The sequence below is a fragment of the Fonsecaea pedrosoi genome, assembly GCF_000835455.1.
Source record: "Fonsecaea pedrosoi CBS 271.37 unplaced genomic scaffold supercont1.5, whole genome shotgun sequence".
Taxonomy (NCBI): Eukaryota; Fungi; Ascomycota; class Eurotiomycetes; order Chaetothyriales; family Herpotrichiellaceae; genus Fonsecaea; species Fonsecaea pedrosoi.
The window spans coordinates 2,625,106-2,642,703 of record NW_013550611.1 but is presented as its reverse complement, the minus strand read 5'-3'; the positions used below and the strand labels follow the sequence as shown (position 1 = coordinate 2,642,703).

At 53.9% G+C, this 17,598-nt stretch overlaps 9 protein-coding genes across 9 annotated transcripts; 6 read left to right on the top strand and 3 right to left on the bottom strand.

Moving 5' to 3' along the window:
- Positions 1 to 940: 940 nt before the first annotated feature.
- Positions 941 to 2,842, top strand: Z517_08432 (uncharacterized protein; the record flags this gene model as incomplete). The annotated part of the gene is made up of 3 exons (XM_013426948.1): positions 941 to 1,349; positions 1,408 to 2,225; positions 2,276 to 2,842. 3 exons carry the CDS (start codon positions 941 to 943, stop codon positions 2,840 to 2,842), a joined length of 1,794 nt encoding a protein of 597 aa, XP_013282402.1.
- Positions 2,843 to 3,319: 477 nt separating this feature from the next.
- On the top strand, positions 3,320 to 4,691 carry Z517_08431 (uncharacterized protein; the record flags this gene model as incomplete). Its single annotated transcript, XM_013426947.1, has 4 exons — positions 3,320 to 3,534; positions 3,693 to 3,934; positions 4,014 to 4,391; positions 4,516 to 4,691. 4 exons carry the CDS (start codon positions 3,320 to 3,322, stop codon positions 4,689 to 4,691), a joined length of 1,011 nt encoding a protein of 336 aa, XP_013282401.1.
- Positions 4,692 to 5,165: 474 nt separating this feature from the next.
- Z517_08430 (uncharacterized protein) lies at positions 5,166 to 6,080 on the top strand (the record flags this gene model as incomplete). Its single annotated transcript, XM_013426946.1, has 1 exon — positions 5,166 to 6,080. One exon carries the CDS (start codon positions 5,166 to 5,168, stop codon positions 6,078 to 6,080), a length of 915 nt encoding a protein of 304 aa, XP_013282400.1.
- Positions 6,081 to 6,676: 596 nt separating this feature from the next.
- Z517_08429 (uncharacterized protein) lies at positions 6,677 to 8,681 on the top strand (the record flags this gene model as incomplete). Its single annotated transcript, XM_013426945.1, has 2 exons — positions 6,677 to 6,993; positions 7,061 to 8,681. The coding sequence occupies 2 exons, from the start codon at positions 6,677 to 6,679 to the stop codon at positions 8,679 to 8,681; spliced, it is 1,938 nt and encodes a 645-aa protein (XP_013282399.1).
- Positions 8,682 to 9,003: 322 nt separating this feature from the next.
- On the bottom strand, positions 9,004 to 10,369 carry Z517_08428 (uncharacterized protein; the record flags this gene model as incomplete). Its single annotated transcript, XM_013426944.1, has 3 exons — positions 9,004 to 9,765; positions 9,868 to 9,995; positions 10,081 to 10,369. 3 exons carry the CDS (start codon positions 10,367 to 10,369, stop codon positions 9,004 to 9,006), a joined length of 1,179 nt encoding a protein of 392 aa, XP_013282398.1.
- A 548-nt stretch (positions 10,370 to 10,917) lies between these two features.
- Positions 10,918 to 11,697, top strand: Z517_08427 (uncharacterized protein; the record flags this gene model as incomplete). The annotated part of the gene is made up of 1 exon (XM_013426943.1): positions 10,918 to 11,697. One exon carries the CDS (start codon positions 10,918 to 10,920, stop codon positions 11,695 to 11,697), a length of 780 nt encoding a protein of 259 aa, XP_013282397.1.
- A 198-nt stretch (positions 11,698 to 11,895) lies between these two features.
- Z517_08426 (uncharacterized protein) lies at positions 11,896 to 13,925 on the bottom strand (the record flags this gene model as incomplete). The annotated part of the gene is made up of 4 exons (XM_013426942.1): positions 11,896 to 12,905; positions 12,963 to 13,278; positions 13,373 to 13,610; positions 13,684 to 13,925. 4 exons carry the CDS (start codon positions 13,923 to 13,925, stop codon positions 11,896 to 11,898), a joined length of 1,806 nt encoding a protein of 601 aa, XP_013282396.1.
- Positions 13,926 to 14,738: 813 nt separating this feature from the next.
- On the bottom strand, positions 14,739 to 15,518 carry Z517_08425 (uncharacterized protein; the record flags this gene model as incomplete). The annotated part of the gene is made up of 1 exon (XM_013426941.1): positions 14,739 to 15,518. One exon carries the CDS (start codon positions 15,516 to 15,518, stop codon positions 14,739 to 14,741), a length of 780 nt encoding a protein of 259 aa, XP_013282395.1.
- A 501-nt stretch (positions 15,519 to 16,019) lies between these two features.
- Positions 16,020 to 17,574, top strand: Z517_08424 (uncharacterized protein; the record flags this gene model as incomplete). Its single annotated transcript, XM_013426940.1, has 2 exons — positions 16,020 to 16,353; positions 16,427 to 17,574. 2 exons carry the CDS (start codon positions 16,020 to 16,022, stop codon positions 17,572 to 17,574), a joined length of 1,482 nt encoding a protein of 493 aa, XP_013282394.1.
- Between the last annotated feature and the right edge of the window lie 24 nt (positions 17,575 to 17,598).

The window sequence follows — 17,598 nt, the reverse complement described above, 5'->3', positions numbered from 1 at the left end:
GCAGCTTTCAAAAGCAATGTAGAGAGGCCCCCACACCCCGCACTTGGCGCCCCCCGGGGCCTGGACTGCCCTGCCAGTGCCTGCCGAACAGCCCGAATGCATAAAAACTTGGCTTGTCGACGTTGCCGCAGTAGTTCCTTATTGCTCCTGGAAGACACACACCAACGTCAAACAGACCAGGCTGTATCCTATTACATTCGACCAAGAACTACCAGGCGCCATTACCGACCGTCGTGCATGAGAAATGGATCAACCGGCCTTTCACCACACTTCCACAGGTCCCTTGCTGAACGATTTGGTTCCTGGCGCCGGCATTGGCGCAGGGACCGACCTGCCAGCAGACGTCCAACAGACATCTATATCCATCGCAGAGCCGACGTCTGCCTCCCGACTCCCTCCACCGACGCGCCGAAACAAGTACACGTCAAGAGCTTGGTGAGTGCTGCCGGCCTGCTCGCGGATGTCGTGGAAATCTTCAAAGACTGACGTGGAATCCTTGTCTCAGCCTGAAATGCCAGCGACGGAAAGTGAGGGTTAGTGTGTCACCCATTGAGAAAACCCATCTTCGAAACTCGACGTGGCGGTATTACTGACACCATGAAAAGTGTTCTGGAGAACAGCCTGGCCCATGCTACCAATGCGGCCTGACTGGCGCCAATTGCGAGTATCGAACGGGTTCGCGTCGAAGGCACCGAATGGTAGACAGCTCAGGTAATGCCAGGCGAGTACCTCTTTCCTTAGATTTACTACATTCAAGGTTTGAGATGAGACATGTTGACAATAAATCCCTAGGCCGAGCCGCTTGGAGAATGTATGCAATGCCGCTCCGGCTCCTCCTAGCCCGCGTCATGGTTCAGTCCAGCCAGACTCGCTCTCAGCGTCAGGAAGCGCCCCAAAAAATGTGGCCACTCAGTCCGCGCCATCAGATACCCAGCAAACCATGGATTTTGAAGCACGATTGGCGAGACTGGAGAAGGCTTTTCCACAGCAAGCGGAGCTACCTGACGGGGACGATGCTAGCCCTAGTGGAGGCTCAGACTGGTTATCGCCGTCCGTCGCGCAGAACGATCGCTCCTCCCTCCTGGAGAATGATCCGGATCAAATGGACGAGGCGATCCGCGGAGGGACGAGTGCCCGCAAGACAATAGCAGACCTTGACCAGCTTATCCCTCCAGACAAGTCAGTGGAACAGCCCGCGGCCCTAAACCATTGTCCTTTCGCACGTTACAATGCTTTCCCGGACTGTTGCGAGAGGGAATTGCTCGTATGGACATCCCGCATGAATTACCGAAATCATGACCAGGACCAGAATACCCTGAGAAGGTATTTTACCTTTTTGAATCCGCACTGTGAGTTTTGGTCTCCAAGCATTCTATTGGTAGTCGACATGATGATTGATATATACAGACCCTTGCCTCAACGAAAGCCGCTTCTTTTCGGATTTGCAAACATATTCGACCAGCGATATCAGCACTCTTCGCAACCGAGAGGCACTCCAGTTCGTGGCTCTAGTGTATTTACTCGTGGCCTTGATGAAAATTCTCGAGGACTATTGCATCGAATCATCGGCAATTCCGGGTTGGCAAGAATTCAATCGTGCTAGTCACCTACTTTCCCACAATACTCATATGGGAAGAGGGGACGTACAAACAGCCAATTGTTTCATCATCAAAGCCCTATACCTATTATACATCGAGGAGTACAATGCTTCGTACGAGGCGGTATCTCAGGCAGTCCGTCTTTGTTACCAGAACGGGCTGAATCGCCAATCGACCTGGAAGGACTGCACTCCCTTTGAGGTCCACATGCGACAACGCATCTTCTGGTCCATCTACTGCTTAGATCGTACTGTGGCACAGGTCAGCGGGATGCCTTACCTCCTTCGGGACACCGAGCATCGGGTCGACTTGCCCGCGGCTGTAAATGATCAAATGCTTAATGCTGGTGATCTGCTTCCCGAGGAAACCCCTGAACATTCTGCCAGTCCTTATCAGCACAACATTGTGAGATGGGGCCAACTCAGCGCCGAGGTCTGGGACAAGATGTATGGTTTGAATGCCGAAAGCACCATCAGCGACGAGTACGTTGTGACGATGGACGCGAGGTTGATCCTCCTACGAGACAGGTTTCCCAAGCACCTACAATGGAGAGGCGAGCTGTCGACCTCCCCCGGCGCCCGAGAAACACCGCGGTACATCGTCCGGCAGGCGTACATTCTCCACCTGGTAAGTCTGCAACATTCTTTCTTGTTGCAAAGTCTCTCTGACGGTCGCAGCGTGTCAATCATCTCCGACTCCTGCTCCAGCGGCAGTCGATGGTCGGATCTGATTTTCGCCAACGGGCTGCCGAGATCTGTTTACCCATTGCCAGTGATTCCATCATGACCATTTACAACACGCACTTTTCGAGTCTCCACCAAGAGCTTGAACGCTATTCTTCCATCACGTACCTTACGGGGGCTATGATTCCGGTGGCATGTATCATCTTGAAAGGTGGCCCGCAAAACAATCTGCGGGAAGACGCCATAAGTCTATATCAGAAAGCCATGATGGTCTTTCAGGACATCTCCTCGGGTTTTGCCCTAGCGCGGGCCATGTTGAAACGACTGAGAAGGATCGTGTCGGCGGTCGAGTTGAATATCAGGGGCAGAGACAAGACGGCGATGGCCAGCCACACTTCGAAAACATTCCACGTAGCGGACATGGATACCAACATGGACAACTGTTTGGAGCTAAACCAATACAGCGTGAACATGTTCGATCTCCTTTACGATGCAACTCTCGATGCGCCCTTGGATGACGCTGCGATATTGGAATTTCGGTCATTCGATCAGTTTGGTTGAAAGGAGGGTTTTGAGAGGGCTCTTAATGCAACAGCCGGCGCGTAACAGAAGACGGAACGATAATGTTTGTATATACCCCTCGTATGTATGTTTGTCTACTCGCCCTTCCCTTTTATATGTACTTCTTCTGGAATTTCGGGCCCCTTTGTGATGGAACCAAATTATACAATTCCTTGAACCATGGCGGAATTTTACAGGGCGACACAATGCCGTCTCGGTAATAATGCCACCTGTATCAATCAATCACCTGCCTCTCCCGCCAACGCCCCGTCCGGGGCGGACACTATTCCTTTCATGATCACCCGAAGCACCACTGATAATTCCGGCGGCCTTATGTGGAAGTTCACCTCTACACTATCATCTTAAAGGGCCGTGCAAATTTCACCAAAATATACTGGAGAGCATAGCATATATTCCGACTCCCGGTTAGAAAAAATAGAGGGACGTAGGCTAGAGACATCTCTAGCATCGTCAGCCATGGATCTCGCGCCGGTCTCCTTCCACGACCGAATCGACAACTTGCCCGATTTCAACGAGATTCCGACTCGAGAGGGTGTGCCCCCGTCGGCAACCTGGGGACTATGGGACCGAGATGGCCAGAAGGATGAACTGGGGACTTTGAACCTCTTGACACCGGCAGTGATCAAAGAGGCGGCCAAGGAGATTCGTGAAGGTATCTCGGTGTCATTGAAGTGAGTGGAGAAAGACAAGTAGTTCCCCTGGGGTTCTTCGGACGGGTTGGCGTATAACTACTCAGTTTACCGGGTATTCCTTGGTCAACCGAAGAAGGTGGTCCTTTTTCTTTCAAGGCTGCTGACTGCTTGGTCTTCTTGTTCTTCTCATTTCAAAGCCTGGCCCTCGATCAACCTTCTATCGCAATCTTTCGTCGCCAGGGCCTCCAACACACGATCCGGGACAACAGCACTTTCAGCTCATCCCAGAGCTTTGACGACACGGTTCTCTTCAACACCCAGGCCGGGTCGCAGTGGGACGGTCTCCGTCACATTGTCCACGATAATGGACTGCTCTACAACGGCGTGACCAAGGACGAGGTTCTAGGCCCAAAAGCAACCACCAGACTTGGGATACATAGTGCGTGATGAACCACTTACCTCTTCCCTCGTCTAAATTTCAATCAAGCCACGGCTGACACAGAGGTGATTGTCTCTAGAATGGCACGAAAAGGGCGGCGTCACCGGTCGAGGCGTACTGATCGATCTGGTCAAGTACGCCCAGCGCCACGAGATCAAATACGACCCTACAAAATACTTTGGGTTCACGAGTCGAGATTTGGAGGTTGCAGCCCGTGAGCAGGGCCTCACCTTCAAACAGGGTGACATACTCCTCGTGAGAACCGGTTTCGGCAAATGGTACAACGAATGTAAAGATCCGACTGAGAGAGATGCGTGGTTCTTGGACGAGGCGCGAGAATCGGTAGGTGTGCAGGCAGACCGTGAGACCGTCTCGTGGGTATGGAACCACCATTTCTCTGCCGTCGCTGGGGATTCTTTGGCTTGGGAAGCTATGCCTTTGCCCAAAGACAGTCCTTGTAAGTGCCTGCTCCTCCCCCTGTTTCCTCCTCGACCCTGTCTTGTAGGGCGATTCTACTCCACTTGAAAATGAGGAGCGAGAGACTGATACGTAAGGGGAAACCTGATGTTTCTTTTTAACAGCTTTTCATCAATACCTACTACCCTCCTGGGGGACACCTATCGGAGAGCTGTGGGATCTAGAAGGACTGGCTCAGCGATGTGAAGAGTTCGGTCGGTATTCGTTCATGCTGGTCAGTGTACCCTTGAATATCCCAGGTGGCGTGGGGTCACCGCCGAATGCAGTGGCAATTCTATGATTGGGACACCGAGGGTTAGAAGTCAGCGGTGAAGTAGGAGAGGGCGGAGTGACGAGACAGTGAGATGGGTCGTAAACAGTGATAGTGAAATATGTGCATGTCACCCGCAAAGGACTTTTCTCAATTGTATACAAGCCTCCAGTGTGATGCACATTGTGTCCAGGCTCAGACTCCGATTGCTTTTCTTCCGGGCCTGAGAAGCCGAAGTTTGGGCCGGAATCCGTATCGAGTCGCCGGGACTGACGCCGAATAGCCAACCAAGGACGTTCTAATACTATATAGTAGGCTTATGTCTAACAAAATCCCCATGGTAAATTCGCCAACTATATACAACGTACCTATCTATAAAACAGCAGTCGGGTGGAAGAGGGTACCCTGCAGCATCACCTCTTGGCCGACCTTGTTGCGTAACCACAATTGTCCAAAAGACACAAGACACAAGACACACAGAGACACAAGAAGGGGACAAGAAAGATGCCGTCTCCCGAAGCAGAATCCATTGTCAATCTCTACAAGTTCATCAAGGGCACCCTGGCCAAGACGTCCCAAGGCTCGTTCGATGAGATCCGGTACATGTTTGAGCTCAATCAGATCCTCGCCGCCGAACCTACGGATGTCGTCTACGAAGAGGTTCTCTGTCCTGGCACCGTGCGACCGGCCATCTGGTGTAAACCGACCACGGCGAACCCTGGCCATGTCATTCTGTACCTGCACGGAGGAGGGTGCTTTGCCGGGTCACCGCAGAGTCACCGGAAAATGGCTGCTCATCTGGCCAAAGCAGCCGGCGCCCAAGCGTTGTTGATCGACTTCCACCTGGCACCCCAGTTTCGGTTTCCCACACAGATCGAGGATGCAGTGGCCACGTTTAAATGGCTGCTAGGACGGGGTATCGAGGCTCGCAAGATCGTGCTGGCCGGGGACTCGGCTGGGGGAAATCTCGCCATCACCACCACTCTGAAACTGAAGGAAGAGGGCGTCGGTCTTCCCGGGGGTATCGTGGCTATCTCTCCCTGGGTTGACCTGGAGGCCACTGGCAAGTCCCTTGACTCCAACGCTCAGAAGGACGTCTTTGCCAATCGAGGAACCGAGGCGTACTTCAGCCAGCTGTACCTGGACCAGGCCTCACCGAAGCTGCCCCTCGCCAACCCGCTGTACGCAGACTTGACTGGCTTTCCCCCCATCCACGTCTCGGTTGGTGAGTGGGAGGTTCTACTCAGTGACTCGGAGGCGCTCGTCCAACGAGCCAAACAAGCTGGCGTCGACGTCACCCACGAAGTTGGGCCGGAAATGCAGCACGTTTACCAACTCATGGCCGGGAAGGCTCCAGAGGCGGACAAGACGATTACGAACATGGGGAAGTGGCTTCAAGCCAAGGTTTTTTCGCTATAGCTTTTCTCCCTCGGATAATCGTCTACTGGCTCCCTAAAATGGTATATTTCTAGAGATACGCGAGGCTTGGGACATGGAGCGTGAGCGCACATGCGAGAGAGAAAGACGTAGGCAGTATCAGACCACATGGTCCGAGACGAGTACACGCCTAAACTCCGAGTAGCGGTTATGAAAATTATGTACGAGATATCTCGATCATAAAGCGCTCTGAGTTTCCTTAGGCTGGAGTAAAAGGCTTTGCCCGGGGGGGCCCCTCCTTCGGAATTGATTTTTGAGTGACGCGGAATTCCAGCTTCATCCCACTGTTTACCGAAGTGCGGGACGAACTTTCGCCTCAAGGCTCAAGGCTCATGCAATCCCATGCTCGCTTCGACATAATTGGGCGGGCGAATGTATCTCGACACCTAACTGTATATCTCGAGAAGGTCAAATATCTCCGTGCCTTTCTATACCTCGTTTTGGCACCCACCACCTGGCCTAAAGATCAAATACGTTATAGCTCTCTGATACGCTCTTTTGTTCCCGGGACAAGCAAAAGAAGCTACTCTACAAAATATACACAGACACACTCCTTGACTGACCTCCAGACTCCAAGCATGGCCCCCACCGTGGCCAATGGCGAGGTCGATTTTAACCCAGAGGCTCTACAGCAGAAATACAACGCCGAGCGAGACAAGCGTCTGCACAATGGAGGTCCGACTCAGTTCCGGCACAGTCGTCCCAAGGACCTGAACGACATGTTGAAGGATCCCTATGTGTCGCCAGATTTCAAGCGTGACCCAGTTAAGGCCGTCTATGATGTCCTCATCGTCGGTGCCGGCTACACGGGCATTCAGGTCGCGGCTCGGCTGATTACCAAGGGGTACACGAATATTTGCGTCGTCGAGAAGGGCGGTGATGTGGGCGGGACATGGTAAGGTCTCTGCCGACGAGAATCCGTTGAAAGTGATATTGACGGATTCTTCCGCTGTGTCATATAGGTACTGGAACCGATACCCAGGCATTCAGTGTGACATCGACGCCTACATCTACATGCCGCTCCTGGAGGAAATGGGCACCATCCCGACCCGCAAGTACGTCTCGGGCAAAGAACTGTACGAGCACGCACAGAACATTGCCAGGAAGTACGGCATCAACGAGCGGTCCTTGTTCCAGACGGAGGTGACGAAAATGACGTGGCTCGACGATGAGCATCTGTGGAAGATCGAGACGGACCGTGACGACGACATCCGGGCCAGATGGGTGTTGCCCGCCCATGGCCCTCTACATACCCCCAAATTCCCAGGCATTCCGGGTATCGACACTTTCCAGGGCAAGAGCTTCCATAGCTGTCGTTGGGACTATAGCTACACTGGCGGCAGCCCCGAAGATCCCAAGCTCGTCGGGCTGAGGGATAAGCGCGTAGGCATCATCGGTACCGGGGCGACGGGGGTTCAGATCGTGCCTCGTGTGGCCGAGTGGGCTAAACACTTGTACGTCTTCCAACGGACACCTTCGTCTGTGGACGCGCGGAACAACAAGGACACGGACTCCAAGTGGGCGTCGGCTCTACAACCGGGGTGGCAGCGAGAGCGGATGGAGAACTTCACCACCATCATCAACGGGGGCGCCACGGAGACTGACCTGGTCGACGACGGGTGGACGGACGCGGTGCGATCGACACCGGGGTTCTTCGGCACGGGCAGCGACGACGTGGACAATAACGCCGTCGCCGAGAGACTCAAGCTCGCCGACTTCAAGAAGATGGAGTACATCCGACGCCGGGTCGAGCAGATCGTGCACGATGCCAGCACGGCCGAGAAGCTGAAACCTTACTACCAGCAGTTCTGCAAGCGACCGTGCTTCCACGACGACTATCTACAGGCCTTCAACCGGGAGAACGTGACGCTGGTGGACACGGACGGTCGGGGCGTGGAGGCCGTCACCCCGAAGGGGATGGTGGTCAACGGCGGCCAGGAAATCGAACTGGACTGCATCATCTACGCGACCGGGTTCGACTTTGGCGGCGACTTTAGCGAGGACAACGGCAAAGTGTTTGGTCGCCACGGCCTCAGTCTGTCGGAGAAATGGTCGGACAAGAACGGCGGGCCCTCGACCTTCCAGGGCTGGGCCATCAACGGGTTCCCCAACATGTTCATTCTGGGCCCGACACAGTCGGCCCCGAACCCGAACTGGACGCACAGCATGATGGAGATGGGCACGCATTTCCTCTACGTCCTGGACGAGTGTAAGCGACGGGGCATCGAGGTTCTCGAGGTCAGCCCCGAGGCCGAGCGGAGCTGGGTCGATCACGTTTTACTCAAGAGCCAGGCCCGCAAGGACTTCCTCATGCAGTGCACCCCCGGTTACTACAACAACGAGGGCGTCGTCGACGAAAAGACGCTGCGCGCGCAGCCGTACGGTGGCGGCGGGCTCGAGTTCAACGCCATCCTGGCCGAGTGGAGGCGGCGGAATGAGCTCGAGGGGTTCCTGATTCAGCCCGAGGGAGAAACCACCGTGGAAGCCGCGAAGCCTTTGTCCAACGAGCTGAATGGATCATCCAGTGGAGAAGACAAGACGAGCACCGAGGTCGCACAGAGTCGACCTTTGGAGCTACTATAGCTATATATTTATATATGTATTTACTTTTTGATGTATTCAACTCGAGACTGCTACGTATTACAAGTCATTCACCAAATTATGTAATTACTGAAGATATGAGACGGCCACTTTACCATTCCCGAGATGGATAATACGCAACATCACCAAAATGACTACCTAGTGGCGTAAATCTGAGGGAGGAAAGGAGGAGGAGGAGGAGGAGGAGGAGGAGGAGGAGGAGGAAGAAGAAGAAGAAGAAGAAGAAGAAGAAGAAGAAGAAGAAGAAGAAGAAGAAGAAGAAGAAGAAGAAGAAGAAGCTCCCATCATCCAGGAATCTATATTGCTAAGGTATCTGTTTAGCCTTGCGCATCCTATCAAAACAGGTGCCCCAAATTTCCATGACCTCTGCACTCTCGGTGAAACCGACCTGTTGCAGTTTTGTCATGTCGACCTGGCGATCAAAGTCGGTCCATTCCAACTGACCTAGTTCAAAGACGGGTTGACGGACCTCGGACTTGGCCACACCGGGACGTAACCCGTGTTCCTTTTCCAGCGCAAGCCACTCGTCGAAATGCTCGTCTATAAAGTCTCTTGGACGGTGTTTTGGTGTCTCAGACACTGGAGGGGTGCCTTTCAAGCCGAAATAAGCCGCTATCTGGGGCCACTTCTGCTCCCAGTTGTGCCATTGCGGGTTGCTCCCGGTGTTGAAGGCCTCGCCGTGACCACAGGTCGAGGGGTGTAATGAAGTGAAGATGTTTTGACGCGCAATCATGTCGGCCCCGGCTTCGTTATGTTTGGCGACCCAGCTTCCTGGGTTGCCGGGGAAGGGCACCTCGGAATCTTTGCCGTAGACTTTGACCCAGAGTGACAGGTAGACGCCCATGATCTCGGCCAGGGAGTGGTTGCTGAGGTTGCAGACGAAGCCGATGATCATGTCTGGTCGGGTCTCGTTCCATGTCCATTTCTTACCCTTGGAAAATTCCGTCAAGAAGTCGACCTGGGGGTAATAGAAGATGTCGTCGGCAAAGGGCTTCTTGAGTCGGGGCAGATTCTCTTTGAGCGGGACCGGGAAGTAGTGGTCTTGACGGAGGTAGTAACCGTATTGCTAGTTTATACAAGTGACCGTGAGCTTGTGAGGGAGGAGATATGGATGGCCGGTTGCGAAGGGGAGTTTCAAGCATGAATGATAGACAGGGTTTTCGCTCACCTTGGTGCCAGTCTGCAGGTTAATAAACTCGAGCTTCGGCGCCAGACGGTCCAAGGCGATAGTTGTTCGGGTTAACATGTCCACCGCGTCTTTTAACTCTGCCTGGACATCTGGCTGAGGCTTGAATGCTGACATGATTAAACCCCGTCAATATCAAGGTACATATACACCCGCAAGCACGACCTTGACAAGGAAGACAGGACATGATCTCACCATAATAATACACATGGGTGATGGTGTCAATGTCTGGGATTTTCGATTTGATTGTCGCCTCGAGATCCTCCTGAGTGCCTCTCAAGATGTCAATGCCCGAGACAATCTCGAGTCTCTTGTCCGCGGGCCATTGCGACACCTCCAGGCTCAATGGTCGGTTGGTGAGAGCAACGACTTTGTCAAAGACACCCTTGGCTGGGTAGTCGTGGAGGATCTCATTGACCACTGCCCACCCGGTGATACCAGAGGCGCCAAAGACGAGCGCGTTTTTGCCTTGAGGGTAAGTCATGACTCTTGGGGGAAACTGTTGTGTGGTGTTAGGCCATCTGGGCGAGTCACATGGCTGGAAAGGACTTACCACTGGAAATGCTTGGGTATGGGTGTAGGTATTTCTGCTTGAGTCGGCTCTGGTCTGAGCTGAATTGTGTCCCAGCGCCGTACAGGCGAGAATATACCAGACAGGGTCTTTAGGGGGTTGTCACTTCTAATTCCTGCTCGGGACGACCGACTCTATGCAACCTCGATCGGGTAGTGAATTGAGGTTCCATGGTTGATGAGGGTGGAAAGTCTTGGCGGGACCTCCGGAATTGGGTGCGGAATGCGGCTTCTCTCCCACCCACAATCCCCTCACTCATTCAACCTCTCGGCTCGGAGCACTTGTTGGTGCATTCGGCTATCGATTTTGCCAGAATGGTTGCAACAGGACAGAAGCGTCTGGGCAAAAGTACTTGTATACACGCGCTCAAAACAACCGGCTTGGCGGCGTTTGACACTGATCTGATCATCTGAGATACCAGTGTTCGCCAGACCTCTCAATACATCTTCAACGTGGCTCACATGGCTCAATCCACATCAGACGACCGAGTCGCTGTACTGAAGCACCAATTCGAGGCCCAGCGCGGCATTTGGTCCCCAGCCTGGGAATCCGTGGCCAAGCTCAACCCGGCCTACCTCGAAGGCTACCTCAAGATTCAATGGGCGTCGCAGCACCGTCAACGTTTACCGCCCAAGATTCAAGAGTTTTGTTATATCGCCGTGGCTTCGTCCGTGACGCACATTCACTTGCCCGCGGTCGAGGCACACGTGGTCGCCGCATTGAACGTGGGCGCCACGAGTCAAGAGATCTTTGAAGTCCTGGGGCTCAGTTACCTCCTGGGCGTGCACACTGTGACACTGGGTTTCCCCATCTTGCAAGAATTGATGGAGGAACTCGGCATCGATGCCGCCGCAACGGACGAGGCGCAGCAACAAGAAAAAGAGCAAATCAAAGCCAAGTTCATCGCGACCAGAGGCTTTTGGCCCGAGACCTTCCAGCCCTTGTTGGATCTGGACCCGGAATTCTTCGACCAGTACACCGACTTCTCTTCATTTTCGTCGCGCTCCAAGGTCCTCGACCCCAAATACCGCGAGATCATCATCACGGCCATTGATGCCGCAACGACACATCTCTACTCGCGGGGAACCAAGATTCACATGCGTAACGCGTTAAAGCTGGGCGCGACGCCCGCCGAGATTCTGGAGATGTTGGAGATCACGAGTTTGATGGGAATTGATGCCGTTTCTAGTTCGGCACCGTTGTTGTTGGAAAAGGCGAGGGCGCACGTCCGTGGAAATTAGGCGAGTTTTGAGTGGAATGGAAGAAGTTCCAGAGGCACAGAGAGAGAGACATTGGCACAGACGAAGTGCGTAGCGCTGGCAGATAGTGGAGACATTTACATATCTATTTTCATGGGCTTTCATTGTACACACGCTTCCCAGCCCAAGTGCCCGTCTTCAACTATGCAGTTTGAATCTCATAGCTCACTTTCTCCCCATCTACACCCCATCTATCCGTATTCTATCCCGCACTGCCGCTCCCGTATCAGAATCAGCATCATGGTTGACAACAGGCGGCTGATCCACATTAACAAGGTAGTCGGCCGTGTGGTTGTCCTGCTCTTGTAACACGGTCAACCCGTTCCCCAACCAGGACAGGTGATTGTGCTTTGTCTCGGGGCGGTACTCGTAGTCAAAGTCCTCCCAGCGCGGGTTCTCGTAGGACTTGACAATGTGAATGGCCGAACCGGGCCAGATGGTCACGATGCGTCCGTTTTCCTTGCCACGTTTCATCCACGACTTGCAGGGCTGTGTGTAGATGGTCTTGGTAAAGTAGGCGTCGGTGTGTTCGACGAACATGCGGATCGCCTCGGGCTTGGGGACCACGGCCTTGATGTATTCGCGTTGAGCCTTTTGGACCGTCTTGATCATGTACTCGCACGCGTACTCGATCACGAGTAGAAGTCCGCCCGTCCCGCAGGCGCCGTTGGGTCCGATAAAGCGCATCATGTTGGGCATCTCCGGGGGGAAAATTCCTAGATACGACACTGGGTCGTCACGCCAGATGTCGTTGAGGTTGGCGCCGTTCCGGCCGATGATAGGCATAGGCTGTTTTAGCGACGTATCGAATCCGGTGGCACAGATGACCAGGTCAACCTTGCGTTCCTTGCCGTCCACCGTCTCGATCCCGTTCTTGGTAAATCGCTTGATCTTGGTTGAGATGAAGTCCACATTGTCCTCTACGAGGGCCTCTAGGTAACCCGGTCCGGGCGTCAGACGACGGCACCCGGGCGGCCAGTTCGGCTCAAGGGCTTCCATAATGTGTGGCTTTTTCGCCAACTTGTTCGCCATGGCCTCGCGGTTGATCGTCATGAACTCCTTTTGCACAGGCGAGTCGTGTAATGTGATTAGTGCCGCAGCGTTGACCATCTTTTCGATCTTGGTCCGCCATTCCAAGTAGGCCTGGGGGTCTTTGCGAAATAGCTCCAGTTCTTCGGGAGAATGTTTGACTGTCATGGACACATGATAAGCACCGTCCGGAGATAATCAAAGGGTTGATTACTCACAATTGCCTGTCGCTCCTCGAGCTTGGAGCTCTTCACTTCCAAACCCAATTGGAGAAATCCAAGTCTTGCTGCTCATATAATGGTCCACGCGCTTCGCCACAGGCTGGATCTGAGGTAGGATCTGGATCCCCGTCGACCCAGCTCCGATTAAAGCGATGTCAAGGTCTTTCATCGTCTCACTAGTTAGGGTTGGATCCCATCGGGCAGAGTGGACCATTCTGCCCTCAAAGTTCTCGCGTCCTTCGATGTCCGGCCATTTCCAGTTGTTGAGAATGCCAGTAGCCGTGATCAGGAAGTGACACGAGTCTTCAAATGACTGTATGTTCCCGTAATCAGTAAATCAGGAGTTGGTCTTGTCCGCTACCATGATGAATTCCATGGACGAGGGGTTCACAAGTGAATTAAGTTACCTTTCCTGTCTCGACATTCCTCAGGCTGACGTGCCACTTTCCCTCATCCTCGTCCCAGGTTGCGCCGATCAACTCGGTGTTGAACTTGATGTATTTGTACGCGCCGTATTTGCGGGCGGTTCGCTTGACATATTGCTGGATTTCCCCGCCGGTGCAATAATATTCACTCCATTGCGTATTGCTCTCGAATGAAAATTGATATGCCGCCGACGGTACGTCGCAACGCACGCCTGGATAACTGGCAGGGCCCCGTCAGTGGCTCGGTCAAGACCAAGCCTTCAAATGCCCGTGCCGATCGATTTTGAACTTACTTGTTCTCGTACCAAGTCCCTCCCACCTCCGGGTTTTTCTCATAGACGACCAGATCGAGATTGGACACTCGTTGGGGGAATCTGATGGCGGTCAAGACGCCCGAGAATCCGGCACCGATACATATCACCTTGACGGGCGGGAGGTCGTCAATACAGTGGTCATACAGCGGCGGTAGGTGTCGAGTATTCGCGTCATCGCTGTTAGACGTGGAAGCCTCCTTTCCTCGATCGTTGGTTGTCATTTTGTCTAAAAGAAAGCAAGGGACTGGTCGTGAATGCTGTGGTGGCTCAAACGGTGTGTCCTTTTTCGTCACCCAACTAACATATAGACACAGTCTTTGTCTCTTGACGACGTACTGACGGCGGCAATGCAAGACCGAGAAACTTAAAATGCGCGGAATGCTTCTCGGCCGGTTCGTCCGAGGTGATAAGTCGCCACCACCTGCTCAAACAAGGTGGGGTGGTGTGTTCCAGGTATGCCCTGTTTTCTAAATCCCGGGGACAGTTATGCATGGGTGGGGTCTCCGGAAAGCCTCATCTCGGACAATGGGGCTTTGTCATTGGCTGCGGAATTGTCGTATTTCCGCTGCGGGATGAAGTGGATAACGCCAAGCCTAGGGTGCCCCGGAGGGGACGGCAAACGGTCATGGGATGGAAAAACAAGGTGCGAGCTCTTTGGTACGGTAATGTATGCGTTACGGAGGGTCAGTGTGCCCTGGACAAAGTTCTCTCTTGTGGATTCGATCGTAGTGCCGTACAAGGTACAGGCAAACAAGGTCCCTACAATGGACGTCAAGGTTTTTCGTCGCTCTGCGCTCCACTGCGCTTTCATTCGCACGCGCCTCATGGGATGGTCTTTCAGCAGCAATCCCCTCTGATATTACCGCTTGCATCTTCATGTATGCAATGCAGTGGTCGCCACGGGGTATGCACAGGACTAGCATAGAATCTTTCTCTTCCAGTAGCTACTATTCTGGTCATGCAAATTGTATCCCTGTTGAAGCGAACACAAATCAGTGTTCAATGATCGATTGTCAAGCGGCACATGCAGGTCTTCAGGGGGTATACTGACCACCGTCGCAAATCATACTCTGACCGGTAATGCGGTCTGAGTCCTTGCCAGCCAGGAAGCTGACCAGGCCGGCAATATCCTCCGTTTGTAAATCCACCTGAAGAGCGCTAACTCGGTATGCCGACTTCTCGTACGCCTCGTCTATATTCGAACTGCCCACGTTCTTACCCAGCTTCTCGGAGAATTGTTTTGACATATTCGTGGGCACTGAACCCGGGCAATATGCATTGGCCGTGATGCCGTGCTTGCCCAGTTCCACGGCGCACGTCTGGGTGAAGCCCCGGACAGCCCACTTACTGGTACAGTATGCGGGACACTGGCCGCTAGGACGGAAGCCCGATATCGAACAGGCCGCGATGAGCTTCCCTCCTTTGCCTTGCTTGACCATCTGTCTCGCCGCGGTGGTGTGGCAGAGGAAGACGCCACGCAAGTTGACGGCCATGGTCCTCTCCCATCTTTCTAGACTGATCTCCAGTACCGGCGTCGTGTCGAGGATGCCAGCGTTAGACACCATCACGTTCACCTCGCCAAAGACCTGAACTGTCTCAGCGACCATGGCCTCGACCTGCTCTTGGTTGGACACGTCGACAGGAACGTAGTGAGCTTTTCTTCCCTTGGCTGTGATCTCCTCTACCACTTCCTCTGAAGCGGCCTGTTGCGGTGGAATATCCGCTATCACGACGTTGAATCCATCGTCTGCTAGGCGAAGGGCGATGGCTCGTCCGATCCCTGAGGCGGCGCCGGTGACGATGGCAACTGGCATGGTGATATGTTGGAAGGAGTGAGGTTGAATAGCCGATCCGGTTTAATTGGGAGTGATCCGTCTGAGTAGGAGAGTCAAGACCGTAGTCAGCCTCAAGGTGACAATGACAACGCCTGGCCAAGAATGTAAAATAATCAAAGTTGCCCAGGCAAAACGGAATAGTGGTAATAGCCAGTAGAAGCCGACTCATTGCTTTGCGCGTGACGCATGCCAGCGAATGGGCGAAAGTATCCGAATTTCCGAGACGCAGTGAAGAAGACTATCAGCCCTCTGCCCAACCTTAACCGGGCTGCGACCGATTCTCCAGGCCTGGAATTACTTGTCCGTTTGCACAATCTGAGACCAACAAGTACGTTGCTAAAACAGCGCTGATAAGTTCTTCCGAGAGAGACATGACATCGATGCCGAATCAACTCTCCTGACACGCTGCAGTAAACAAGTCAACCATTGCTTCCCAGTTGATTATCTTCATAACCAGCGAAAGGAGGCCGGCTCAGCACCATGACCGCCTCCCTGAAAAATGGCGCTTCTTACCCAAGCAACATCGAGACGCGGCTGTTCATCAACAACGATTTTGTCCCTTCTCAGAGTGGCAAGAAGTTTGACGTGGTCAATCCGGCTACAGAAAAAGTGACGGCGTCGGTATCTGAAGCCGATGGAGCAGACGTTGACGCCGCCGTGCGAGCAGCAAAGACCGCATTTCCCGCATGGTCGGCACTGAGTGGGTTTCAACGCGCGGCCTATTTCTACAAGTTGGCCGATCTCGTCGAGAGCAGCAATGGTGAATTTGCGAAGCTAGAGGCCGTGAGCATGGGCAAACCGGTGGGAAAGTATAGTATGTCGCATTTGAACACAGTTGTGTGTATGAGGTACATGTTTTTCTTTTTTTTTGACTGACTATCTGGCAGCCGAGGGAACAAACATGGCCCGTTTCATCAGATACATGGCTGGCAAGGCGGCCGATGTCAAGGGAGAATCGTCGCTTCAGACGCCCAACTTTGTCAATTTCACCTTCCGGCAACCTTACGGCGTGTGTGCGGCCATCACCCCGTGGAATGCCCCAGTCACGGAATTGTTCTTCAAGGTCGCCCCCGCGGTGCTAGCAGGGAATACTATCGTGGTTAAATCGTCGGAAAAGGCCCCCTTGACGAGCCTCCTAGTGGCCAAACTATGCCGGGAAGCTGGTATACCCGCCGGGGTGATCAACGTGCTGAGTGGCACTGGTTCGATCTGCGGCGCCGCGATAGCCTCGCACATGGAGATTCGAAAGATTTCCTTTACGGGGTCCGCGAGGACGGGAAGAGCCATTAAGAAGGCCGCGCTGGAATCGAATCTGAAGCACGTCACGCTCGAACTGGGTGGCAAGAGTCCCCTCATCATCTTCGAAGACGCGGAGCTCGACAGGGCCGCCAGCGCCGCCGCCTTTTCGATCCTTTACAATTCAGGTCAGGTGTGTATCGCGAGTACCCGGATCTACGTGCACGCGTCCATCCTCGAGCGGTTCTGCCAACTTCTCGTCGCGGCCGTGAGGAAACAGGGGGGCAACCCCTCTGAAGGGAATGACCCGTTGGTATCCACCACAGTCCGAGGCCCCCAAGCGGACAAGGGCCAATTCGAGAGCATCATGACATACATCGCCGGGTCACGTAAAGCGGGGGATCAGATCCTGGTAGGTGGGGACCGCGAAGGCGATCGAGGGTTCTACATACAGCCCACCATCATCTTGGAACCCGACGAGCACAGTGCCGTCATGCGGGAGGAGATTTTCGGTCCCGTGGCGTGCGTCCGCAGTTTTCAGACCGAGGAAGAGGTGCTCCGCCTCGCCAACGACACCGAGTACGGTCTGTACGCGAGTGCCTTCACGCGCGACCTATCGCGGGCCATGCGCATGGCGCGGGGGTTGGAGTCCGGCACCGTTGGCCTCAACTGTACCAGTCCGATGATGACGCTGGATATGCCCTTTGGCGGCATCAAGCAGAGCGGTGAGGGGAGAGAGAACGGCCAGCACGCTCTGGACGATTGGACCGAGCTGAAGACGGTTTATGTGGGGTTGTGAAGGAAAGGCGGGCACGAAAGCGTG